The sequence below is a fragment of the Aythya marila genome (assembly GCF_965140915.1).
Source record: "Aythya marila genome assembly, chromosome: 17".
Taxonomy (NCBI): domain Eukaryota; kingdom Metazoa; phylum Chordata; class Aves; order Anseriformes; family Anatidae; genus Aythya; species Aythya marila.
Window position 1 is genome coordinate 578020 of NC_139058.1, and position 27532 is coordinate 605551.

Below are 27532 nucleotides of genomic sequence, written 5' to 3' on the forward strand. Positions count from 1 at the left end.
TTAAACATGCTCTGATTAGCCTGCACTGTAAATCCAACATTTTAATTCTTTCCACATGTAAGATCCAGTCTAATAAGCCAAAGTTTAAGTCCATGCAATCTATTTGGAATAACCATATGGATTAGGAGTCAGACTGTGCTTTTCTGCTTCTTGTATTTATACTAATATAGAGACGTTTGTTAATGCACATGTAGCTCACACTGGTATCAATTTTTAAAAAATATTACACCAAATGGCTTGCATTAAAATATTTGAAAAGCAGTAAAACTGTGAAAATTTCCTCCTTCTCTCACAGACTGACACACAACTGTGGAACGAAGCGTCTGCAGGCAGCACCCTTTGTCTCTCCCAGCAGGCTTATTAGTGGGGCTGAGGGACCCCTGCGGCAGCGCCGGGTCACCCTCAGCCCCTCTGTGCCGTGCTGCAGTTCTCCACGCCTGCTGGGCCAGAGCCACCAGGCACAAAGGGAGAGCCGCCCTGGGGTGAGGAGGACCCAGCTGGATCCAGCCCCCTCCCGTAACACAACATGCTGAACCAAGGTGAATTCTGGGCACGGAGAGACCAGGGTCAGTTGTGTGTGGTGCTGGCTGCCAGGGATGTCTGCCTTGTGCTGCCAGAGGTGTTCCAGGCAGGGCTTCACCCTGACGATGCCCTCCGCATGCAGGGAGAGAGGTTTGGAGATGAGAGCAGCAGGGCTGCAAGCTGGACGCTTGCTCTGATAAGCTTTTGCATTTGGCAGTCATCAAGGTTTCCTGTCCTTTTTTTTTTTTTTTTTTTTTTTTTTTTTCCTCCTATGGTAGCCTTGTTACCTTAGGAAGATCCCCTTCTTCCTGTCTTTCATTTGTCTTACCAGCGCGGTTCTTTGACTTGTCTTTCTGCTTTCCTGTTTTTCTCTTATTTCAAATCCAGAATTTTATTTTAAATACTATTTTATAAGAAAAATAACAATGCTGTGCTTTTTGAAGCTTTGCTGTTGTGCTCTGCAGGGAGTGCCCCTCAGGAGAAGGCTGGGCAAGCCTATTTGTAATCATCTTTCCTCTCAGCACCTGCCAGCGCCGGCTGGTGGTGGGCTTTCCTTGTCCATTCCCAGCCCTCACATGGTGCACGTGAAGCTCTCAAGTCCCTCGTTTACTGCTAGTGCTTGCTTTGCCACTCGGTATTCCCATGCTGGTCACCATTTCCTGAGCAGCAATGCGAACCTCCTTGACCATATTTTACCCACTGTTTCTGTTTCTTGTTAATGAAGTAGTTGCTTCATTATGTTCCTGTAGCTGGCAGTATGAGGGCACTGTGGAAGAGAATATGCTGAGGATAGTGAGATGAATGTCCCCAAAATGAGCAAAATGATTTCAATGTGTTAGTGGCTTTGTTTGTTTAAAAGAGGAGTGGGCTTGGCTTTCTCAGAGACAGGGAATGCTGATGCAGATGGGTAGTGCCTTCCCTGGGAGGGCTTGGAAGTCCCCCTGGTCCAGCGTGTGCAGGAGCAGCGTCCCACGATGTACCAACACCGAGGAAGTGCTGGAGCAAGCAGAAGAGTCCTCGTCTCAGAGCCCTCAGTCTTTTACTCATGTTGCATGGTCTGATGGCCAGACATGGCCTGAGGAGTCAAATATCTTCTCTGGTCCAGAAGGTATTTCTTGTAAAGATGCATTTTGACAAAAGAAGGGAGCCTGAGTTACTTTTCCCAGGGTAGTGAAAGCATCTGGGCTAGGATTATAAAGCAGTCAGCTTGTTATGGAAGCCAGAGTCAGGACCTGGGGTCTGAATGAGTGTTGGAAAGCATTTCCAAGTGGGAGTTGCACTCTGCCATCCGTCATTTGTTCAGACGGAGAAGAGGGAGTCAGTGTGAGACATGGCAACTTCTTCCTCCCTGTCTCCAGCATTAATCTAAATGCCAAAAAGCAGACCTTGTGGAATGCACCGGCATTATTGAAAGCACTAGCCTCTAATTCCATATGGCATGAAAATATCCCCCAGGTAGTGTTTAACAGACACCCAGCACTGTCTCACAGCTTGTAGGTTAATGCAGCCAGCTTGGCTGTTTATTCATTCCGGTATTAGGCCATATTGAGGAGCCGTTGTGTTAGGCTGCCTAAGGTGACAAGAGAGCCCAGGGAGAGAGGAGTGCAGTGGAGACGATCCGAACGCTGTGCTGGAAATTGTTTATTGAAAGGAAAGGATCATATTACACTCAATTTTTGCTGAGTTTATCTTGGTTTTTATCAGATTACACACGGGATAACTCATCAATATTGTGATCCTGCTGACATGTAAGTGAGTCGCTGCATAATTCATGGCTGCTGCAGAGCTCTGGCAATAGGAGGCACATACTTAATTAGGCACTTCACCGTTTCACTCTTTTGGAGCAGCTTCGGGACTGCACCCGTGGAGGTGGATGCTGCAGTCACCGTGCCTGCAGCTGCCTGTGGCTGCCTTGCGGAAGTCGTGCTGGCGCTGTCCCACGGCATCCCAGTACTCTGTGGCAGAGGTGCTGTGTTGTGGCCTTGTGGCACAGCCTTTCCCTGGGACACGCGGCAGCACGTGCTCTCCAGGTGCCATGGTGCACATTTGGGTGCAGGACCATGCAGCCTGCTGCGGGGTGGTTCAGCCCCTGCTGTCTGCAGAAGGTGTTGTGGCAGAGCGACTCTCCGGAGCCACACTGCTCTTGAGGTGACTGGCAGGGACCTGCTGCTGCACGTCTCTTCGCCTCCACGCACCGGTGTCCTCCCTGCAAACCATGCCGGCAGTGGGTGCCTGGCCCTGCAAGAGAGCTGCCCATGCCAGCTCTCTGTGAAGGAGGAAACTTGAGGCTGATGCATGCAAAGTTCAGAGCTGAGCCCTGAGTCATTAAATAACACTGTAATAGGCAGAAAATGCAAAGAAAACTCAGTAATGGCCTGTTAATTTTTTAATGCCTTTATTGAGTAAGAGACAAAGTAACTAATTCCCTTCCCTGTGCTGAACAATTCAATAAATTAGCTTTACAAAGTTCGGAGCAGATCAGAGTACTGCAGCTTTGATTCCTGTGCTTCGCACTGGGGTACACGCAACTTCTGCAATGTTTCTGTCCCCTGGGCAATATTTCTAGGGATGAAGTTAAAGGAATATTACTTCCTCTTTCTTCTTCATTACTATCTGGTCTTGTGAGGCTGCATCACAGCCCAGTAAGACTGTTCTCAGCTGTCTGAGAACTTAGCTGCTTGGGGGTCAATCTGTCTGTCTTCTGGCTCTCTTGTTGTCCTTGTGGCACCTATTACTCTTGCAGCATTATCAGCAAAAGTGCACTTTAAAAAGCTCTGGTTCTGCCTCCACATATCCTGAAATGCTTTGTGAATTGAGGTTGTGGTGATGGTGGAAGAAGAATAGGTGTATTACCTTCTGCATGATGTACAGCTGATGGTACAGGCATATTTTGACCTATGGAGCCAAATACACTCAAAGTAGATCAATACATTGAGAGTGATGATATATTCAGCCCATGCTGTGTGTATATTTCAGTGGTGACGTCTCTCACAGGGCTCAATTTCCAAGCATGAGTGAGTTGATTTGAGGCTTGCATCAGCAGCTGGCACCTAATGTGGTTTTTATGTGGGCTAACTCCAACCAGCATCTCCAGGTTCAGAGCACGCCAGCCTGCGCAGGGTCATGGTCTCAAAAGGACATGGCAGGAGCTGCTGCACTGTTGCCACAGGCTTGGCAGAGCCTGCAGCAGGAGCAGGGATGCTGTGCTTGCTGCAGGAGGCTGCTGGCACCTAGGCTTGGCTGCATTTTTGCTGCAAAGGAGAATAGCAGCCCATATCTTCTGCTCAGTGAAGCCCTCTTCACAGTTGTCTGAGGCGTTTCCCTTTGCACTGTGATGTTAGTGGCATGAAGCATCACGAGCCATGCACTGGCTGATCAGCAGCTGGGTCGTCTTTTTGAATTGTCCACGTTTTGTGCTGTGTCCTGCTGGGAGCTGGCGGATGGGAAGGGCCCCGTGCTCCCACCCTCAGACCTTTCTGCTCTGCCACCTCCGCCTGTGGCCCACCTGCCCACGGGATGTGTGCTCTGGTGAAACCTGGAAACCAAGGAGGGCCAAGGATCCGTCCCATGGGGTCCAGCCTCTGTGAGGGCTGGGGCCCAGGGCTGGGGAGGGGGACGACATCCCAGCGGAGACAAGGCATCCTCCTGTGCCCTCAGGGAGCACGTTAAACTGTGATGGCGAGGGGTGTGGTGTCTGTTAGCTGCAGTGTTTAGTTCTGAGAACCCACGTTACCCATAAAAACATCCTGTCCTTTATGAATCTTCTCAAGTTTGGATCTCAGCACCTTTCTGCAGCAAAGTCCTGAGCTGAATTACATGTTTATGGAAAAGCCTTGCTTAGCAGTTCAGAATTTCTCACTTGGGCTTAACTCATCGTCTCTTCCTCCTTTGGCTTCAGGACAGAGAAATGGTAGCTCCTGCTCTCCCTTCTCTGGGCCACGTCTGATTTTATATATCATCCTTATCAGACCCCTTCTTAGTCTCCTTCCCACGGTCAGCAGCTCTCCTGGGGTGTGGAGTCACACTCACGCAGGGTTCAACGGTGGGTCCCTCCCCAGCAGCTGGTCTTTTATCTGGTTGTGTTCAAAGCTGTGTGTGTACCTCCCTTTCTTTCACAAGCTGTTTGAAAATGTATCAGGGATAGTTAGATTTTTTTTTTTTTCCATTTTTGTGGTGCTTCCCTCCATTAATTTCCTGGTTGTAGTACATTACTCATGGATAATTAAGAGTGAGCTATTAATACAACATTTAATATTCAAGTGCAGTGAAGAGGAGAGAACAATAAGTCAAGGAATCATATACTACAAGGCATTTTGGTTTGGTGATGAATTTTTTTTGCTGGCTTTGGCTATCAGAGCATAGTGCTCCTTCCATTTAAGTATGGTCCTGAGAACTTCATTTATTGATAGAATACAAATAGGACATTAAATCAGGGGAAGTGAATTTGAATTGCTGGCCATATATACAATTATGAATGGGATTGGCTACTTCTATCTAGTGTATCTTAAGTTAGGAGAATTATATTAGAGACAGCTAAAGAGAGTTTAGAGTGTCTTAAAATTAATGAGATTGAAGTCTGTCTAGGAAAAAAAATAATGCCAAAATGCAGTTTGAGCACTGGGGCCAAAAGATTGCTTTACAGAAGTGATCATGCTTTATCCAGATGGAGAAATGTTGGTCTGGTAGGTTGTGCACCAGCATCAAATAAGTGTGTTTCAGCCTGAAGTGCTTCTCCTTGCCGCCCTCCTCGCACACTGGGAATGAATTGATTGCCAGTAATAGAGAGGAGAAGGAAGCTTGCAGCCTGACTCCATGCTTCTGCGCAGCTGGGAGCTGAGGCGATGATGAAGCACATCACAGGGCTTCCCAGCCTTCTGCCTCTCCAGTTTCTGGTGTCTGATCCTAGCTCTGAGCTCCATCGCTGTGTACCTGCTTTTGGGTGACCGAGCCACGCGTCTGCAGAGCCCGCTGCTGTTACAGGATTCTGGAGGTGTCCTGTGGAGCCTGCTCTCTGTTCTGTGCCGTGTCCATAGAGCTGTGCAGGTTTTCAGGTGCCTGCTTTTTTGTATCACGTGCTGAGGCAGCCAAGGAGAAGGAGTATGTTGCTTTTCTCCTTGTGCCAAAGATGTGCATGCATACTTTGGAGATGAGGAGTCGGACTTAGGTCCATGAGCAAATCCCAGGCAGGGGGTGGTGGCTGTGGCAGCGTGTGCCTGGCTGTCGGTCACCATCTCCGGGGCGGGAGGTTCGGGTGGGCTCCCCGGGGAGCTGGGGCACCTGGGGCAAGTGCAGAGCCTCTGCCCCACATCGCAGCTGGGCGAGGTGAGAGCCTTCAGCACAGCAGTGTCCTGCCCAGCCCAGCTCTGGCTGGGGTGGGAGCACTGTGGGGGCCCTGTGGGAGGCTGCTCCTCCAAGCTGTGCCCCAGGAGCTCTCTGGAGACGGAGCGCGTAAAGATGTCACGAGTCAAGCACATGTAAAGGTTGCCATTTACAAGCAAGTAATTGCAAGAGTTACCACACAGCTGTCTCTGAGACAGCGCAGGGTATTATTATTTATATCCAGTCCATTTGCACGCTGCTCGGATGTGAGTCCCTGCCCCCAGACAGAGCCATGGTGCTGCGGTCTGCCAGCAAGCACTGACTTTGATACGGTACCTGGTTTTGCTGCATCGGTTGGCCAGCTGTCTTCCCGTGATGTGGGGGCTTTGCAGCCAGAGGAGGGGGGCTCATCTGTCGCCTGTGTGCTGGGCTACCCCGTCCAGATTTTGCATGCAGAGATGTCCCAACATGGGGCTTCTAGCAGCAATGACAGCTGCACCTGATCACGCACACTTGCATGCACAAACACCACACATGTAAATACTTGTGCATTATTTTGTTTGATGAGCTGAATAATTGGTTGTTTACAGATCGGAAAGGGTAAGTGTGCTTGTGACCTTTCTTCTTGAGGATTGTTTATAGTTAATGATGATCCTGCTAACTATGCCCGTTTCTTTAATGGGGCTGTTCTCTCCTATGGGCAGTCTCTGTGCTCTCTGCATCCTAAATACAAAGTCCCTAATCTCTGTAGGGATAAAAAAGACCAACCGATCCCAACCGTTCTGAAAGAAGGAATGTAATTAAACATAGGAAGTATATTGATTCTCAATTAAGCAGCAACAAAACAAATTATTTACTGGTATAATAAAAATGTTGTCAGTGTTGACAGTATTTAGACATAGAGCTTTCCTGAGTCCATTGTGTACACACATTTATAAGTGTCATATAAATAGCTACTTTTGTCAATGAGAAACATTCAGTAGAGCTGCCTGTTGTAAAATAGTGTTTGCCTCTTTGGGAGCTAGGCTGGTAGCAGTGAGGAGAGGTCTGTGTCCAGCTGAGGCTGCTGGCTAGCACCCCTTTCGCAGGCAGTGGGGCTCCAGCAGCGCTGGCGTCCAGAAGGTTGCTTGCCATTACAGGTGCCAGTGCCTGCAGTGCACGGCAGGGCTGAGGGCTGCGTTTGGGTGAGACCTGGATCCTCAGAGATGTTTTACATGCAGTGTAAGCATTTAAAACAGTTCAAGCATCCAAACCAGGTTGGACTTGAACATCCACCCTTGCAGACCCTGTGCCTGTGCTCCTGTGCTGGAGTTGGCAGCGCCTGGTGGAGCTGCAGTGCGCTGCTGGCTGCTGCTTGGCTGCTGCTTCTGCCTCTCATCCACTCCCCTCTCGAGACGGGTGCTCTCTGAGCAGATATTCTAACTGTTGTCTTATGTAGCTTGCGGTGGGTCTGTTCTCTGGGCATTTGGGTTTGGGTTTCCCCAACACCTGGCAGCCCCAAGATGCTTGGCTGGAGGAGCAATGACTGCCAGGCTGCCAGTGTTCAAGGGACAGCAAAGGGTTGGCTGGGAGCTTGAGCTGTTCTTCACCACTGGTTTTGTACTGGGCTCACCTGGCTGTTTACTGGGAGAGAGACCTTCTCAAGTTTGGTGCGAGAGAAGTCAAAAAACAAACAAACAAAGCCAAACAAACACTAATGCTAAAAGCAGCTCTGTGTGCACCACATCACTGGATGGCTGTGCAGCTCTTTTGACTTTTGTGACCTTCGGATGCAGGCATGCTTTCTGTGAAGAGGAACACCGCATTTGGTATTTTTTCAATTTCTTTAGGCTGGAGCAGTGTGAGCGTGTGTGGAGCTGAGAGCAGGAATGTGGGGGAGGGGACGGGTTTCAGCAAACATTTCCTTACCAAAACAGCCCTGACCTTTGCAGGGCTGAAGCTGTCTGATACAACAGGCTGAACCTTTCCAGAGTAGAGCTCGAACCTGAAATGTTTCAGAGCAAAATTGATGGCTGCTGCTTCAGCCCCAGTATTTACATCCAGTGCTCGCCTGGCTGCTGCTGTGAGGGAGGGAGAGGCCTTGGTGAGCCCATGTGAGAGCTGTTGGGTCTCATCCTCTCCTGCCGGCGCTCAGGGATGCCCATGGGCAGCAGAACCAGCCCGCAGGGTGGGGATGGATGTGGGACGGCTGCGTGGTGCGGTGTTTTGGTGCCCTCGGGCCCACGGGGCTGGAGGAGGAGCGGCGCTGCGGGCAGCGTACCCCGCGGGGACGGCCGAGATGAGGCCGGTGTCGGCGCGGTGCCAGGCGGAGGGCAGCGTGCGTCTCGTTGGGGGCAGGCAGAGGTGCTCCGTTCATCAAGGAGCAGAGGGCCTGTTTTTCCATGCACAGGACTCGAGTGCTGTTAATTGAAACCAAGCGGGGAGCGTTTCCCTGCTCCTACCGTGCGTGATAATGGGAGCCGGGCTGCGGGAGCTGTGCTGCCCGGCTGTCCAGCGGCCGGCTGAAGGAGATGCTGTTTGCGTGTCCTGTGGTGAATAAAATTAATCAACTCTTTACGTCTGAATGACAGCCCAGGGACTGTACTCAGGCTCTAGCTCTGTGTGGAGTGGCTTCATCCCAGTGCAGGTCCTCTGGGGCCTGGAGCCTTCGATTCATTAGTTGTCAGGCTTGTAGGTGGATTCTGCATTAGGTCTTTAATTTAGTGTATTGCCATGGGCTACTGACCACATGACACTGCTCAAGTGTGAGCAAATCTAACAAGGATCCGGGACTGCTCTTTAATTTGGTGAGAATAACAGAGTGAATAGGGGCCCAGAGAGTGTTAATCATAAAGCAAAACTAGTTGGAACCAGGTCAGTTGGTGCTGATTTTCAGTATAATGTGGATGGAGATGGTAGCAACAGCTCTGGAGCTGCAGCTGCAGTGTGTGCCCTGCTGCTGCCGGGAGGCAGGGAGCTGAGCCCTGTCCTCTGCTGGTGGGTGATGGGCCTGTATGGGAGGCACCATGCAGCACATCAGTGAGAGCATGCTGTTATATGCTGTTGTCTTCTCTTCTTTTTCTCTTGCCTCCTCCCGTCAGCTCTGTGCTGAGGTCCTGCAGGCCCAGCACAGTGCCTGTTGGGGCTGATGGCCCAGCACGGAGCTGTGCTCAGCCCAGGAGGGTGAGCTGGGCTGAGCACTGTGCCTGGCTGCTGCCCTTGTGTCCAAAATGCCCTTGAAAAGGGGAAGATGATGTTAACGAGCTATGGAAAATCCAGGAGTGTAAGCTTTTTGCTCTCCTGTGAAAAGGCAGTACTACATGTCAGCCCTAGCTCCTACCCACACATACCTTGATTGTACTTGGAATCACTCAGCATAAACACCTCCCAGAGCTGCTTGAGCCTTCTATTAAGTAGCATCCAGTCCCCATGGTTAGATTCGTTTCATACAATAAACAAAATTGTGCTGCTCTCCTGCTGGCTGTTCCTGGATGGGGTGCAGCTCCCCTCTGCATGAATCACACAGATTTATTGCATTATATTGGAGTGGTGCCTGAGCTTGGCTGGTTTCTTTAAATCTTTTTTTTGGAGAGGGGTGGGCTTTAGGAGAAGGGGCACAGAAATCCTCTGTAGTAATTCCTGTTGACTGCAGTGACCAGTGAGGCAGAACTGATCAACTGCAGGCTTCCCTGCTGCTGAACTCTGCCAACAAAGTGCTTACATCTGCTTTTATACTAATGGGAACTTTATGGACTGGTTTCCCCCTCCAAGGAGCAAATTCCAGCAAGGTCAAAATCCAGAAAGTTGCCACTTGAGACCAGCAGTGAAGCCCTGAGCCAGCTTAAGGAGACAAGGTTGCACCGAGGATCTTTTGGGGCATGAGATCTAACATTATCGCATGCAACTGATAGCCTGGAGCCTTCCCAAATTCTCTTGCTGCAATCCCACTTCTTGGCTGCATGGCCCCTTACTTAGTCCCTGCGATTCCTGTGGGGAGAAGAGGGGTTTCTCCTGCCCAGTTTGGGAGGAGCAGGCTCTGCAGTAACCTGCTGGTTGCTGGCCCATCAGGGCTTTCCTTGCTGTGCCGGGGAGCAGGGCCTGCCTCTGGCCTCTGAGCCCTCCTCCGCTCAAGGCAGTGGTCCTGCACCAGCCCCGTGTGGCTCCAGGGCAGGCAGTGCCTACGGAGCCGTGCTCACTGTCATGCATTTGGGAGAGGCATGTGGAGGAGGGCCCCTGGAGCAAGCTGCGTGAGGAGCCACACAAATGCCATGTGCGGCACGTCACTGAACTGTACCCTTCAGCATCACGCAGGCTGTGGCATGTTCAGCACAGTTAAATACAGAGGTGCAAGGCTGCATGTTTTGGGAGGCTGGGGGCTGTGCTCACTGTTAGTGTAGCGTTACTCAAGCTGCTCCCATGGGAGGCACCCCGTGCTGTGAAGAGGTGGGTGCTCCATGTAGAAGCTTGAACACAGACTGAGAGCTCTGACTGCGGGCTGAGCAGAGCTGCCCGGCGGTGGGGAGCGAGGCTGCCTGGGCATCAAGCACCCGCCAGCTCGGAGCCGCTCTGAGCTTGTGCTGTGAGTGTGTTGGATACCAAATCTGAAATGATTGCTTTGAGGGTGTGGATCTTTTAGAATTTAATAAATGACCATTCCCCATTAATGTTTATTAAGGTGATGAATACTTTAATTTGTGCAGAAGAGAGTTTGCAGAAACATAACTTGCATCTACACAAGAGTTACTGTTCATTTTTCAGGAAATATAATCGGTCCAGACAGGGCCTGCTGAATTGTGGCCTGCTTTGGCAGCCTGAGTGTGAAAGATTATGGACGGTCTCTGATTAGCTGTCTCTTTTTTAATCTAACGTTGCCGAGGTCTAATTGCTTTGACTTTGACTGAACAGAAGATGGTTTGCTTTGTGGCATCCCACGGAGCTGTGTTCTGTCTGTGCAGCTGCTGGCCCTGGGCACGGCGGTCAGGGCTGGGGATCCCCAGCCTCCACTGTGCCAGTGCATTTATCCACGGGTGCACATCCCACATTGCTCTGCCCAGAGCTCACTCTGGTTTTGTGCTGTGTGGGGTGCTATTAGACCCAACTTCTTACTGCTCCTCACCTGAGCAAAAACCTGCCCTACCCCTGGTTGTGCTTCTGGTACTGAAGGTGCTTCTGCCTCCTGTCCTGTGGGGTACCCACATGATGTCCACTGGGGACCACCCGTCTGGGGCAGGGTACAGCCAGGGAATCTTGGCCTCCTCTGCTGTCAGAGGCAAGAGCATTTGGCAATGGGGGGAGATGTGAAGCACACGTGCAATAAAGTCTCTATTGTATGTCTGGGCAGAATGGGCAAATGTTTAGCTTGTGGTGTTATGTTTTCAATGTTTGGACTCCACAGCTATGAGGGATTGATGAAGAATGCTTGTGCCTGCACTGGGAGCATGCAGGGCACACCGTGCGGTATTGTACACATGGCCCTTCTGCCACTCCTGGTCCCGTGTTAGACCAGCCCCATGCTAGAGAGGGTTTGACTGGGGCTGTGGGAAGGAGGGGAGCAGAAGGGCAGCATAGCTTGGCTGCAACAGGCGAAAAGGATGTGTCCTGACACCACAGCTGGCTCCCAACTGTGCCCTGTAGGGGCGCCTTGCTCTGAAATGGCAAGTGGGTAACCTGGCCCATACCTGTCTGATGTCTTGGCTTGGTTTCCCCTGCAGTGGCTGTTGAAGAGCTTAATAAAGCTGGAGAGAGGCAAGAGCTGGGCAGGACCTGCTATCCTGCCCTGTGCAAGTGGCTCCAACAGCTGCACTGGTTCCTCCAGATTGCAGCAGTTTGGGATGTTTTGTGCTGGCAGCCCCACGCTGCCCTGCAGACCCCTGTGTGGAGGCCATTCCCTCTTCTCCTTCCTTCACCTTGCTCAATGCTTTCCCTTATTTTAGCTCTTTGGAACAAAGCCCGTGCCATCCTCCAGGCCCCCTGTGGCATAGGAATGGCTGGGGTGTGGCGATGGGGTGAGGACAGGGCTGATGGACAGGAACAAAAGGTGCCCGTGGCAGGGGATGGAGAAGGGCGGGCAGGGAGTCTCCTGCCCTGCATCCCGGGGGGGCTCTCTGCTGCACAGTCCCCAGGCTCAGGGGCTGCGCCTTGTCCCCAGCCGAGCCCAGCTCCGCTGTGCAGCCCACCTCTGGCATGAGAGGCTCGCTCCTGGTTGCCAGAGACGTGGCTGCTTTCCTTGCAGCCCGCAGGAAGGGGCCTGGTCCCTGCTCTGTGCCGGGAGCTGGGTGCTTCCAGAGGGGCCGAGCACCGGCTGCAGCAGCCTGTCTGCCCGTATCCTCCTGCTGCGGTCTGTGGCGACGGCTGCCACTAAACCAAGTGAAAGGCGATTTCAGAGCAGGCAGCAGTGAATGAATTCTGTTTTTCTCAAGTATTTAGTGTTGCTTTCAGTTTGCTTTGATGATGTCTTCTCACAACTAGTGTAAACAGACTGCGCAACGGGGAGCACTCACATGTGTACAAGAAGCTGCACATGAAAGGCAGAGGCATCTTGAAAGCCATAATAACGCTCTGAGTGCCAGTTAAAGGATTTGTCACCAAGAGCACTTTACAGATAGAAAGAACTTATTAACTAGTGTGACTAACAGCTTGCAAGGTTTAATTGATGTGTGTTTGTTGTCCTTTTATATCTCTCCCCCTCGTCTTCCTCTTGGCACTGATTCCAGCAGCAGCCTCTGAGCTCTCTGAATAGGTACCAGAATGAAAGCAGAGGCCAAGCGCTGCCCTGGGTCCTGGCCTGTGGTCGGGCTGGGGCTGCACCAGTCCCAGGAGCTTCTCCACGCTGTCCTGTTCCCATCCAGGAGCTGAGGCCGGGCTTATTTTCTTGCTCTCTGTTCTGTTATTCTTCCCTAAGAGATGCTGAGTTTTTGAAGATAAAGCTTTTCAATGCATGAATAGTATGGATAATTAATGTTTCTGCCAGACAGACTGCTCATTGCAAGATTGATTGACTATTAAGGTCATAACGCATAAGCCACCCACACGAAACAAACAGTCTAATGTTAGACTTCAGCTGAAGCTGAGAGTTGGTCAGCTGTCCACGGTCACAGTGGGGGCTTCCAGTCATCTGTCAACAAGTGATTGATTGATGTGGACACCTTCCAATCTTATTCTGATTATTCTCAGCAGCTTGCCTGGTGGCCATTTTTCAGGAGTTGGCAGCATTCAGACCTCCAAGACTCAATGCAGCGACTGCATGGGGGTTAACCCTTTCCTTTGATCTGAAATGTCTTTGTTATGGGCAACAACAGCAGCACATGAGGGAAGGACTGTTTTTATGAGCCCTGATTACAAAATATACTAGGAAACTCCCTGTGATCGCATGCGAGAACGATGCTTTGACTTTCAGGCATTTCTAATTAACTTGGCCCAAGTAAAGCTGCAAACGGGATCTGCAGAGAATCCATCTGGAGCAGAGCAGATACAGTGCTTTGTAACCCAACTTCTTTATCACGCTGTCTTTAGTGGGCAGTTTAATGTGCCACAGAATAAGCTGTGCATCAACACCCCAGCAGCAGAAAGACAAATTCTAGTAAGTCAGGTAGGAGTGAGTTTGGTATTGGGGAGGAGAGGGGGGAAGCAGGGGGTTTGGTTGTAATTGTTCTGGCATGAAAGACAATGAGTTGGAGAGCTCTGTTTTTAAGGATAGCTCTGAATTCACTAGGAGAAATTAATTGCCTGGATGCTTTCTATATCTATACATGAAGACAACATAGATTTTCTCCACAATATTTTATGTTCATGTTATGCTTTGTATGTGCACATGCATGTCAGTGGGAAAGTGAAGTTACAATTATGCTACGTAGTGTATGCTTACAATATATGAGCATGCTAGAGGTTTCTTTGGTAGCGGGCACTTATTGCAGATTTCCATTTTCTTTTACATTTTTCAGCCGTTTTATTTTAACTTTTTTGGAGGGCTCTGTCACCTGGCCTGCTTACCTTCCCATTCAGTCTCCATCCATGGTATTAGCTTTCATAATGTACCCTAAAAAGCCTGCCATGGGGAAACATCAAGAGCCCTTTCTCCTCCACGAGTTAGATCTTTATGCAACTCAAGTGCATCATTGCATTTTTATGGTGCAATCTAAATGCTGTAACTTAACAGAGCTGGCACAGAACTACTGTGCACAGTGGGAGAGCTGTGTTGAACTGCTGTGGGCTCTGGTGCACTGGCATGCATGCATTGGGATCCCAGCACAGACTCAGGACCCTTTATGGTCCCCTAGCAATTGGTTGCAGTCTGATTCATTTTTTTTTCATGGAAGATGCTGCAATAGGGCCATGGTCCAGGACCCCTTAACATCAGCTTGTCTGAAGCCACAGCACGCTGCTGTTAGCTGGGCATTTGTAACTCCTGTTGAGTTTTGCTAATCCAGTCTGCTCTCCCTCCCTTGCAGGTTGTGATTCAACCCAGAGCCACGTGGATGCCCTCTCGGACAGCGTCCCCAAGCAGCACCATGCTGGCCTTGTTGCCGACTGTCTGCTGGACTCCAAGGATCATCTTCCAGCACACAGCTGGGCGGCCTCCCACTCAGAGCTGCTGCACTGGGCCGGGTCGCTGGCAGCGGCGCTGACCTGCACCTAAGCAAGAGCACGATGCCCAAACACCTGCTAGGTCCGGCCGGCTCCAGGGGAGGCAGAATGGACACGAGTTTCAGCTACCCTTTGCCCACAGGCAGGTGCACCATGGCCATGCTGACAGAGTGAGGTGGGGTGTACATATCTTTGTAGAGGGTATACTGGGGACTAGTGCCACACTGGGGAGGCTGATTTAGTTGCATAAACACCACCAGCCAGTTGCTTTTATAGAAGTTGCCTCCCAAAGACATTCTCTGCAGAAAGGGTGCAAAGTGCAGAACTTCAGTGTGGCCAGAGATGCTGACCAGCCCTTCCTGAGACAAGGACCCTCTCCTTATCCACAGCAATGGTGCACATGGAGTGGCGGCATCAGCAAAAACCTTCCTGGGCTCTGCTCCCACACCCGCTCAGGCTCTAAGGTAGTTGTTACCCATCTCCCCTGCTGCCAGTCGTGCTGAGCATGGGGCTGCCTTGGCTCCTGAAGCCCAGTCCCCTGCTCTGTGGGTGCTTGGCTTGGTACAGTGCCTGCCACGTGCCAGGCAGGGCCTCCTGCCTGCTGCATGGAGGCCAACGTGAGCTGCCAGCCTGCCTGCAGCCTGGCCAGAACAGCCAAGGGCTGGGAGTGAGGGCAACCTTGCCGTGCTCCCGTCTCTGCCAGAACCTGCAAGCCTTGGTGTCCCTGTGGTGTGAGCCCAGCCAGCGTGGCCTTGGGGCTTTTCCTGAGGCAGAGTTGGTATAATAACACTGATGAAAAGCTGATTAATCCTTGTAAGTGAGCAGCAATAGCTTTCCTCTAGAACTGAAGAGATTACCACTGATTTGTCATCCTGATTGTTTCAAAGAGAGGTGCAATTAGTTGCTCTAATTTAGCTTCGCTTCTCACTGAGTGGCATGACAACTGAGATGTAATCAGTAGATTTGCACAGGATGGCAGCCACTGATGGGTGCAGCTGTGCCTGCCACCATTTCACGCTCAGAGGTTGGTCACCGAAATGGTGGAGCACCATGTGCACGAGGGCCAAGCTGCAGCGGGACCGGACCAGGGGCTCGCAGGTGGGGGCCTCATTTTTGCAGCCCGCTGAAGGAGACAACAAGGAGGGCACTGCAGGAAAGGCTGCCTGCCCGAAGACATGTCTGCTCAGGCTGTGTGGCCCTGGGTTGTTTGCTAGGACTAGTCCAGAGGTGAAGGTAGCTCTCCCCAGCCCAGTGGTAGTTTACCCATCCGCAGGCTGTGCCAGGCAGCGCCTGGCCGGGTGCTGGTGCTTGCCTCTTGTTGACTTGTTTGGACCAGTCCTTCCAAGGGGGACAAACACAGTTGTCTCTCCGTAATGACTGCCTGTGAATGATTTCATAATGAAGCAAGTGCTTAAGAACCTGGCAGCTGCATTAGGCAAAATGTGTGCGCTTAAATCTGAGTATCAGCAGTGCTTCTTACTACTGCCATGTCAGATCTCAGAGCAGCCTTTAAGCCATGAGGTTGTGGCTGAATGCATCCGGAGGGTGCTAACAGGAAGGAAAGGATCCCCTCTTAGAAAAGCCACTTTGTTTCCTCCACAGCTTTACTGAAGATGCTATATGCTGTTTGACAGACCAGCACAGAAGATGCAAGGATAAATACAAGGAGAGTTGGTCCAGGTTAGAAGTAGAGGAAGCACGCGTTTAACGGCAGTGGTCTGCTATAGTCTCCATCCCAGGGTGATCCCAAAATGAGCTCTGTCAGCATGGCCAGGAGGGGGGCATTCCTCCTGGCTGCCACCTCCTCCCTGCATGTCCTGGAGACAGGCAGCAGGAACGAGGGCTTTGTGGAGCAGTCCTTGCTTTCATGTGTCAGCAGCCCTGCCCTTGAGCTCTTGAAGAATGGGACTGAAGGCCACCACCGCCTTCTGCTCCTGCTGAAGCCACGGCTTGCTGAGGTCCTGTGTGAGGCCCGAGTGGGGCCCTGGTGTGAGTCCTGTGCTGCAGGAGGCTCACGAGGAGACAGCAAGGGCAGTGAGTGCCTGCAGGGACCCCGGTGCGGGGCGTGTTCTGTTGCGTTGGGTGTGGGCATGACAGTACACTTAGGATGTATTAAAAAAAAAAAAAAAGGCATGAAAGGAAACTTGTTTTCCTTCCTCTGCCTCCTGGTTATTGTCCCTCTCTGGGCAGAGGGGTGGGGAACACGTGGTATTTCAAAGTCTGTCCGTTTTCAGTGAAACAAGCATAAAAATTCAATTCAAAATGAACAAAATAAAGATGCTTTAAAAACAAAAATGACTTCTGGCTGTTTCTTGGTTGAAGCTGCCTTTTTTTTTTTTTTTTTTTTTTTTTTCCCTCCCTTCCCTGGGAAGGCATTTTGTTTTTGCAGCACGCTGGCCGTGCTCGCTGGCTCGGAGCGGCTGCGCGCTGGCCCCCGGCAGCCCGTGCCCCCGGCCCCCCGCCAGCACCGCGCAGCTGCTCCTCTCGTGTTCCCGGCCGGCGCGCCCATGTCACTGCAAGGTCGTGCTTCTCCCCCGGCTGCTCGGCCCCAGTTTGGCCACCACTTGTCATCCGCCGCCGGGCTGGTGGCCCTGTCCCGGGGCACCCAGCCGTGCCCTGTGCCAGGATGGGCTCCTGGCCCCGCCTGGCTTCCTGCTGGGGGTTACACCGCTCCTTGTCCTCCCCTTGACGAGAGGAGCTCCAGGTCCGGTGCCAGCTGCTGTTCTGCACCCTCACTTACAGGGTGTGGGGTGTTCCCACCTATGCCCACTCCTCAAGCACAAACGTGGCCAGAGCCTGGTGCTCAAAGCATGGTTGATGTTCTGGATGGGGAGGGAAGGGGGTGAGCTGCCATCCCTGGAGGGCAGTCCTCACCTCGGGTATAGCGCTGGAAGCATCGCCTGCTGTGCTCCTGTCTCTGGGCCGGGCACAGGTCATGGTGGCAGCCTGCCGTGTGTGGTTTGGGGATACAATTCTGAAGGAGCGGCGCTGGTTTAGACGCCTCTTTCCAAGGCTTTCCCCCGCAGTTGTTATTTATCTGTTCGCTGCCCTCTGAGCCTGTCCCCAGTGCTGTGACAAGTGTCCCCTGCCCAGGGCCGATGCGTGCAGTGAGGGCACACAGCACGTGGACGCCGTGTGGCCAGCTGGGTACGATGGCCTGTGTGTGCCATACCGCATGGTGCCGTGGCGCTGCCAGAGCTGACCGGCTGTGATAGGAGCATCGGAGACGAGCCCGCCCAGGGCGTTTCAGTGCCCCTTGCCTGCAGGAGCACCGTGTGTGCGGCGAGCACAGCGTGCAGCTTCCCAGTGGCAGCGCTCGCCCGGCACGTGGGCGATGGCTGGCTCGCTCCCGCGTGTGCCGCGCCGGCGTCAGCTGGTCCCGAGGGCAGCCTGGGTCTCAGCCCCGCCTGGCCGGGCTGGCGGTGCCAGGTGCTCGGGGCCGGACGAGTGCCACCAGCGGGGACACGTTCCTGTTGCTGTTCCTGGCCTGGGTCAAGGTTGGCCCCTGTGACCTAGCTGAGGGGACACTCTGGCACGGAGAGCACGAGGACATTTTAAAGTGTTCCTGCTCCTCACTGCTAAATATAAGCCCCAGTAGGAAACCTACCTCTCGCTAGTTTTATGTTTCTTGCCTCTGCCTCTGTGCTCCCTAAGCCTGGCAGCGGGCCCAGCTGTCTCCAAGACTAAGATGAAAATACCCTTGCAAATCCCACTCATAAAAATACCTGCTATATTCCCAAAACATGCCTGAGATAGCTTCCAGAGAGGATGGAGAGCTAAAATAAGATGCATGAGCTCAGAGCCCCATTTTCCACTGGCCCCTCTGCTCCTGTGGCTGCAGCACACAGAGCTATGGACTGAAATGGAAGTGCTGCGGTGTGAGGTGACTTTTAGCTGAGCGTTGGACACGCTGCAACTCTGCTGGCAGCACAGCCGCCGTGCCGCTGTGAACCTGACGTGCACCAGCAAACCTCGCGCTGAGTGCCTGCTGCCTGGTTTGCAGGTGCTGGGGCTCTTGCCCTAATCAACAGCATTAGCCTTAGCAGAGGAAATCTGAGCGGGGTACACAGCTGTATTGGGTCCCCAAACTTAAACTAATTGCCCAGGATAACATGGAAGGTCCTGTGAATGGCAGCAGGGAGGCCTGCTCTGCCTGGTAAGGTTTGCATGGCCCTGTGGCACTGTTGGTGGCAGCTGCCTTTGGGATGGGGATGCAGGCGTTCTGCTGCAGACCTCAAAATCTCTGCTCATTGTCTCATTGGCGAGGTTTTAGCGACAGGAACTCAAGGGATGAAACAGATCCTTCTTGCCTGCTGAGCAGACCAAGCCTGCCATGCAGCCGCAGCTGCCAGCACCTCTCCTCCTCGCCCTGCCACTGGGAGCTGGCACGAGCCCCAGGGCGCAGGGGCAGCTCCTCTGGTGCTGCGCTGGGGACGGGCCGGCAGCTCCCAGCTTGGCGTGGGACCAACACCTCCGTGCTCTGCGTTGGGTGCACGCTGGCATTGCCACAGAGAAGCTCATGTCAGCCAAGTGCCACCCCTCAGCATGGTCACATCTTTGACCTGCTGCTGCTGCTGGAGCCCACAGGTGTGGCATGTTAGAGCCCAGGGCTGTGCCTGGCTCCCCCAGCACCCCAGTAAATGTCTGTGTAGTGGCTGGCCCTGCTGCCGAACAATGCCCAGGCTACCTGGGGACGTAAGTCCTAGGCCTTCATTTTCCAAAGTTCTCTGCTACAGTCTGTAAATGCCTCCCAGATCTTTTTGTGTCTATGTGCCTTATTTATTTATTTATTTATCTCTTTAGCAATTCCCTGCTGCTATTTTGAAGCCAAAACATTTTCTAGATCAGATACAGATGTCTCCACAGCCATGTCCTGCCATTGTCTCTGCTGGGCTACTCCAAGCTGCCTATGGATGGGCACAGACATGCCAGCTGATCTTCCTCCTCCCCATAGGCAGGGATGGGGCAGTTGGGAGCTTCCAGCTGGGATTTTCTTCTGCCCGGAGAAGGTCGGGTTTGGCTGCAGAGCTGCTGGCTCCAGGCAGCCTGGCTGCAAGCTCTGTGCCTGTGGCAGGGGACATAAGCATCGCAGGGGCTCAAAACCTGTGGCAGCCAAGGGAAAACCTGCTGAGCCTACACACCCGTCTGTGAGCGAGCTGATGGCAGAGTCCCCTTCTCATGCCAACCAGGCTCCATGTTAAACCAGTCAGGGACTGGTTTTGCTCTTAAGGCTTTTTTTTGGGAAGCCCTGCCTGCATTGTGCCCCTCCAAGGTTCTTGGAGGATTTTTGTTGTGCGAGGAAAATCACCGAGCAGCAGAGAGCCCAGAGGGGAGGAGAACCCTCTCGGCTCAGCACAGTGATGCTAATGGGCCCCGGCCAGCCTTTGTGTCCTGCACGCGGGGCTGCCAGCGGCGAACAGGTGGCGCGGGGCAGCGTGCAGGGTCGTGCAGCCCGGCGCCCCTGCGATAACATTATTGCTGGTGCCTTTGTGGATGCTCTGAGCTAAGCGTTATTTGGCAGGGCAAACGCTGCCCCATCTCTTTGGACAATTACTTTCTGAATCTCATTTAACACTGGGATGGATGGCAATATTCAAAGTTAACCACTCCACTTGCATTGCCTTATATGTCAGCAAGTGCTACTTAATGATCTGTGAATGGAGGGAATGCTGGGAATGGGATGGACCGCGTGTGAAATATCTATCTGGAGTCTATAAATAATGCAGCCTCTTTATGCTCTGCACAGTTCGGAGCTTCATGGGAGGAGCATCTCCCTGCTATGACTGGAAGAGCCTGCAAGTGATTTGGGAATGAAACAAAGGCGATGAAATGCAAGGAGAGGCACCATTCAGTTTCTGAAATACCATGTACATGTGCATCAGCCGTTTCTGGCCAGCTCCTCAGCAGATGTGCACTGCCACCAAAGCCCCACAGGATGAGCCTGCGTGTACCAGGGCACAGTCCCTGACACCGACTGCACCAAGTGACCATAGAAGTGTCCGCAGCAGTGGTGCCCCCTGACTCCTCTCCTATGGCTCTGCATCTTGTCCATAATTACAATGTCGCTGGAGCTGGGCGGGTGCAGAGCACTTTTGCAAACATTGGCTGCAGACACCAAACAAGTGGCAGTGTCCCTGGGTTGTGCCAGATCCTGCTGGCACAGGGATCTCTCACTGAACTCAGCTGCTTCTGCGGAAATAGTCTTCTGTCTCCCTCCTTTTCCTGCTACGGAAAAGACCTGGTAATGGGGAAATAAAGGTGGATTTCTGTCAGAGTGGCTTTCTGTCTGTTAGGTTTTCTAGGGCAATGTGTGGGTTTCCCTGCGTTCTTGGAAGCCGCCAGTTTTTGTTGGAAATGCCACACGGAGGCGGGCTGCATCAGCACTGCCACAGTGTGGGTGTTGAGCAGCCTTTGGTGGACACACTGGTGTTGTCTCCTCTGCGACAGGGTAACAGCCAAATAAATCGTGCTTCATTGCGCGTAGGCACATGGGCAAAATGCCCCTGTCCCTGGAGCTTGTGCTGGCCACTTCCTAACAGCCAGCAAATAAGCCGTGCCCTGCAGAGCTCGCGCAGCTCCGCGCAGGCTGTGTGATGGCAGGCTTTGCCTGGCTTCCCGGTACGGAGGGAGGGCTGCCTGGTCAGGAAAGGGTCAAACGAATTTGATTAATTATGGGATAGGTTTCTGTCATAAACAAATATTCTGTCATTGCTCTGCATCTCTCCTGAAATTTACTGTACGCGGCACTTGCGATGACATCTGTATAATTAATAACCACCAAGCAGGAGTAGGCTCGTGGTGCATCAGCGCTGCGATGATTAGGGAAAGCAAAGCCCGTCTCCGGCGCAGCCCGGTGTTATCTGCCGCGGAGCAGGTGGAGCGGCCCCAGCTCAGGGGCTCGCTGCCGGGGCTGTGCCTGGCTTTTATTTTTAACACCCTGCTCCCAGGCGGTGACAAGCCTTCGCTAAGTGAGGTAATAGCCAATTGATTTTGTTCCGTTTTGCAGTGGGCAGTAATAAATCACACGGCTTGTCAGGGGGTGTTTCATGTTTTCAGTGAGAGTGTGCCAGCAATTAACCATCAGAAAGCTCTTGTGGCTCTGCTCTTGAAGACGTGGCTGCGGCCTGAAACTCAGGAATGCGGGGCCCTTCGCCACCAAAACAGAGCGGCTGTGATGGAGATTTACAGGGAGGTTTTATTTCCAGGCTCCACAGCGGACAGAGCACTAATTGATTGATGAGCTGGAGGAGCAGCCGCCCTGTTCAGGGCACGGCTGCCTGGGAGGGAACACAGGAGGAGTGGAGCTGCAGGATGTCCCCTTCCTCATCCCCGTCCCCATCGGGCACGGGGCACGCGTGCTGGGAGCAGGGCAGGCCTGGAGCCATGCGGGCAGTGCTCGACCTGCTACTTTGAAATATCAGTGCCCCTGTCCACGCGAAGTGGCATCCCTGTATCCTGGCTAGACGTGTGGTGGTGGGGGTGGCAGAGGCAGGATGCTGGGCAGCCCCTGCTGGCCACTGGGGAAGGGCAGAAATGCTGCTGGGGCTTCCCTGTCTGCCTTGCAGACCTGGTGGCACCGGTGGGCACACACAGGGACATGGCACCGTGTTATTTTGCTGCAAGGGATGTTTCAGGGGCTTGTTGCAGAGGAAGGGGATGTGGATGCTCACACTGTGCTCAGCAGCAGCTGCTGGGGCAGGAGCCTCCTCTCGCACTGACAGCCCAGGGCGCTGCTGGGGCCCCGTGGGGCACCAAGGCAGGGGATGCTTGCACAGACCTGCACCGTTGGAGAGGGAAAAGAGACTGGGACAAAGTTTGCCTGCTCCTAATCAGCCCCTGTGTCAGCTCTGATTCTCAGATTTTCCTGGTGCTCTTAAAAATGTCCGTCCTGGCTGGCGCTGCCGCTGCAGGGCAGTGTGTGCGAGGCCCACACGTGTGGGCACAGATGAAAGGCGTTGCACAAGGGCGCAGTGCTCCGGCACGGTGCTGAGCCGGGCTCTGCACTGGGGACGCAGGGAAGCACAGCTGAGTGAGAGCCAGGGTGTCGAGGCAGCACGGCTCAGGCTGCTGCACCACCCCTGCTGTGCTTTGGTAGGTGATGCTGGGGCCGTGTTACCGCAGCAATTACCAGGCTGTTTGGACAGGCATGGGCTGAGGAATGCGTTGATGGTGGGCAGTTGGGTAAGCAGGGTCCTTGCAGTCTGCTCCCTTCCCCCCTGAACTCCAGCTTGATGATTCCCAGATGGTAATTGCTCTGCTTTTATTTCCCTGTAACCTTTGTTACTCTGGGAAGGCAGAGTGCAGAGTCAGAGATAGAGGACGGGGTGAGGGAAGTGGCAGGGAGGGTCGGGACCCCGGGGAATAATACTGATTTCAAAGCGAGGCCTTTCACAGACGCTATTTGCATTTGGAAATAAGGAGTGACTGATTTGCATTCAGGGCTGAAGGCAGCCAGTCCCAGGAGAGAACAAATGGGAGCAAGTGGTCAATTGATCCCCAATCAGGATGAGGAAATTATCTTTGGGGTTACCTCTCTCCTGCTTTGTGTTGTGGGGAACTCCAGCTACAAAAGAGCCTTTTCCTGCAGGTTGCTGGCTTCCCATATTAGCTGAGGTCATTCTGTGGTTTTTCTTCTTCTTGCAGTTCTGTGAATAAAACATCCAAAAGCAAATTAGAAAGAGGGTACAAGCAGAACAGCACCCCGAGCCTCTGTGTCACTGCCAGTTACATCAGGGCAGCGCAGCAGAGCTGCCTCTGCTCCCAGGCCAGGCGCCTGCCAGCTTACGAGGACATTTCCAGTGATGACATGTTTAAATTCAAACATCTTTCTTGGGGAAACTAATAAATTAAAGAGCCAAACTGCTCTGAAGTGGGTCAGATTAGTGCATCTGGGCTGCCCTGCCGCTGCCTGATGGTGGCATTGGGTGATCTCTGCTCCTGACCCGGGCAGCAGTGGTGCGGGGCCGTGTTCTTCCGTCCAGAGGACAGGCCCTGTCTGCTCCCTGGAGCTCACACAGAAAAACGTCTCCCCTGGGGGCTGTGAGGCCGTGCAGGCAGCTCAAGCCTGGCACAGCTCGGTGCTGGCTCGCGGGCCCGTGCGCTGCTGGCCACACATCAGTGCTGGGAGCCTCGGCACGGCGCGGGGCTGTGCCGGCACACCCAGAGATGGGCTCGTGCCTTGTAAGGCATTGTAAAGATGCTGGCACTTGCCAAGTCGCAGAACAACAAGCTGAAGCTGCTTTGCCACTTCAAAGCCTGTATAAAGCAGGAACTTTTGAAAGGAGGTTGCTTAGCTCACCTTGATCTCCCTCGCTTTCCCACTGGGTGCTGCCACTCTGTGTATTCTCCAGCTGCTCATTTTGTGCAATTATTTTTATTTTAAGGTGCTTGGGATATAAGAAATATGGTAATATTTTCTTTCATTTTTATGACTTTATTTTTTTCTGAATCAATTGGAAGAATTATTTTAAGTGAACAAAATTAATTATTGCAGTTTTGGTTCCCTAATTAACACTGCCATCTGTATTAAAGTTGTGGCTCAGTCTCGCACTCTGTGATTTCATGTTGAAATCCTTGTAGTCAGCACATGAGGATGATCCACACAGTGGCGTGGCTCTGGTGCAGGCTCCCTGCCAGCTCCTCTGGCCCTCTCTGGCTGTGCCCCCGGCCACGACACCTTGCTGGCATGGGGCAGCTGCTGCCAAGCCTCCCTGCACCGCGGTGTCCTCGCAGGCTGCAGAGCAGGGCTGGGGCTGTTTGGATGGGGAGTATTTCTCACCTCACAGCCCACCTTCATGCTGGTGTGAATTAGAAACAATGATCTTATGGACAATGGGACCAGCCTCTATGTGTGCATGCATGATGGCTGGGAAGGCCCTTGGCAAGGCTCACGCTTTGTGGCGCAGGCTGGGCCACCTGTGCCTCCCTCCTTGGGGCCTGTTTGCCCAGTAAGACCAGTTTCCCCATTGGCACCACTCTGCGACTGCTGGAAGTTCTGTCCTGCTGGTACTGGCAGCCCACAACAAGAGCCCAGCCGTGTCTAGGAAAGGGGATGGATGTTTTCAGGGAAAAGCAGCTGAAATTTCATGGGTTGGTTATGGGTTAAAATTCCAGATTTTACATTTTTGTCATGGAGATTTGTCCAAAAAAAGCTGTGGAGAAATCCCAGTGAATGCCGGTGAGTGGCACACTGTGCCCACTCCTGCCTGGGCTGTGCTCACCTCGTGGGGTTCACCTGACGTCCCTGAGGACACCCCACTAGGAACAGGCTCATAACAGTTACTAAAGGGTCTCCAAGTGGCCCCGCACAGCTGTGCCAGCAGGACGGGTCCCATGGCTGCTGTGCCACAGATTGCACATGGACAGAAGGACACTTGGAGGCAGTGGATGGATGGGAAAGACAGTCCTTCCTCCCCCCAGGCTCCCAACATTTTTCTGATTTCATGGGAACTTGTAGGAAAGGAGTACGTGTTTCATGCAGGCTGGAGGAGAGGAGAATTTGATGAGAGAGCAGGATTTCATGGGCCCCTGGGCATACAATGAGCCAGGTATTGTTCCTGGGAGGTACCTGGCTGCATGGGGGAAAATGCAGCTCATTGCAAAGGAACTAAAGAAGAACAGATGCAGTGTTGGCATGAGGATGAGGAAGCCCTGTCAGTGCTGGAGCACTGTTGTCTGTCCAAAATAAAAATCTAAAAACAACAAAACAAAACAAAAACAAACAGACAAACAAACAACAACAACAAAACAAGTGAAAAGGGACAGATGAAGCTGTTTTGATGGACAGCATCACTAGGTGTTAAGGCAGGGTGGTATGGCCCTATTCCACGTCCCTGTTACACCTTCTGTGTTTTTTTTTTCCTTCTCTAACCCACTTCCAGTTTATTTTTTTCCATCTTTGTTTTTCTTTTCCAGCAGCCCAAGTATCATCTTTGCTCTGTGATTAATATGAGTTGTGAACTTGCAGCCTGGAGTTTTATGAGTTGCTGGGGGCTGCATGGGAGCCAGCGGCAGGTAATGCTTTATCTCCTGCTGCAGCGCTCCTTTCTCATGCAGGCTTCGGGGTGGAAAAAATTCTGTCTCCACTTGGACTCTATTTATTGCCACAGTGTGAGACTGATTAGTGGTGACACAACTCACATGAATCCAGGTAATGCCTCATGCGGTAGCAAGTGACCCAGAAACATCCTGGAAAAGTGCAGCAAAGGAAATCGCCGTTTGGAGTAAAGCAGGGTGTTTGCAGTCGTTAGCTGTCTTTTGATTCAACATGCCCACTGTGATCTGGTAGAATAGGATTTCTTCCCAAGCGTTTTGGTTCTAGGTGATGTTAGCATCTGTGAAATACGCTCACAGACAGTCTGGTAGAGCAGAGTTATTCTGCAAGAAGCCAGCAATTTTGTTTTCATGACTGTGTAAATGATGGTGCTGTAGAACCACTCTGTGCTTGCCTTTGCATTGACAGCAGTATTCCTGCCTTCGGTATCACTTAGTGCATGGTACAGGCTGGTCTGGGGGGAGTGGGCACAGCCGTGTCTGGCTGGGCTCGAGTGGCTCTGTCCTGCCACACCAGCAGTTATCACCGCTGTGACAGCACTTGCTGCGGTGCACATCCTCGCAGCATGCAGCAGACAAGGAGCTGGTTCGGGAGCAGGAGGTGTCTGCAAACATATGATGCTGTCAGGCAGACTTTGGAGTTTGGTACCTCTGGCAGAAAGAGGAAACTGCAGCACTTGACCTCTGCTTCCTATTTTCATCAGAACAGTGCTTTTTCCCTCCTTTTGGTAAACTTCTCAACTAGTTGTCTGTGGATATCATTCCTTATACTTTACATCCCACAGGTAGACCTAGAAGACAGGTTTATGTTGTGTTAACAACAGGTAGTGGGTGAAAGTTTGTCAACGTTTCAATCCATGTCAATGTTTAACAGCAGAATCTCCCACAGCTTGTAGTGTGCATAAACAGGGCCTCTCCTGCTGGTTAAAGAAAGCTCAAAGCTCTTGGATGGAACTTAGAGTAATTTGTAAAAGGCAAAGATAAAAAAAAAAAAGAAAAAAAAAGAAAAAAAAAAAAGAAACCAGCTTGGGTGCCTGTCCACGATGTGTTCTCTACTAAGGAGGGCAATGCACGGTGCCACGTCGGCCTTCAGTGCCCAGAGCTGCTGAACGTGCATGAGCTGAGCCTCTGCTTGCACTGCAGGGCACACGTCAACGCTGCTGCACTGCGAAGAGGCACAGGCTCCGTTCCCAGTGCCACCGGTCAGGTCCCGAAGTGCAGCCACCTCTTCGCTTCAGTGAGCCAGGCAAGGGAAGTTGGTTCTGCGAGCACTGTGCATCTGTGCAAAGGAGGAGGCCCTGGGCCCCGGAGCTGCCCTTGTTCTGCTGCCCCCGGCCTCAGCCAGCTGCTCGGGGTGAGGCTGAGTCTGCAGTGATTGCTGCGTGGCTCGGAGGAACTGGTGAGAAGCAGCACTTGCAAGTGCTTAGAGATATGTTTGTGACTCATCGCTGCACATGTCTTATTTCTATAAAAAGAAACCAAGGACAGATTTGAAATTGTCAGTGTCTTCTTTGCCCGGCTAAAATCAAAGATTTTTTTGAATCTCTGCTGTCTGCTCTAGAGAGAAGTAATGTGTGGGGTTCCTAAAGACTGGATATGGATTTTTTATCTCCAAACAATACAGTGTAAAATTAGAGCACAGTATACGCTGGACACCTTAAACAGCGCAGACGTTTATATGTATGAAAGTACGGCTACAAGAACAGCAAAAGCGTTGCACACCTGCACTCTTTTGACTTAGGGTAAATGCTGAACTGATACAGATAGGCACTGCTGGCAGCATGCCGGTTTTCCCTGGTTTCCCACCTGCTCTGCTCATGTGAACTTGGGCTGCAGTGGTATAAGCTGCCATACAGGACCTTCCTAATGAGAACTTGTGTAAGACAAGGACTTAAGGCAGGATTTCCAAGTGTGTGACCTAGAAGCACAAGTCTCATGTATATTCATGAGACTGGGGTGCTTCTGAAAATCCCACCTGAACCCATTCATTTGTGTATAGGAATGAGACATTACTTGACACGAGAGAGGACCTCTTTCTTTAGATAAGGCTTCCTGCAAAGAGAAAGCAGGACCTGGT

At 52.2% G+C, this 27532-nt stretch overlaps 1 protein-coding gene across 1 annotated transcript in view; it reads left to right on the forward strand.

Moving 5' to 3' along the window:
- MN1 (MN1 proto-oncogene, transcriptional regulator) overlaps positions 1 to 16780 on the forward strand; it is a 105892-nt gene extending 89112 nt beyond the window's left edge. Inside the window, exon 2 of the mRNA XM_082774164.1 lies at positions 14268 to 16780. Coding sequence (XP_082630290.1) covers positions 14268 to 14455 — 188 coding nt within the window. The 3' untranslated portion in view covers positions 14456 to 16780. The remainder of the gene's footprint in view (positions 1 to 14267) is intronic.
- Positions 16781 to 27532: the final 10752 nt, after the last annotated feature.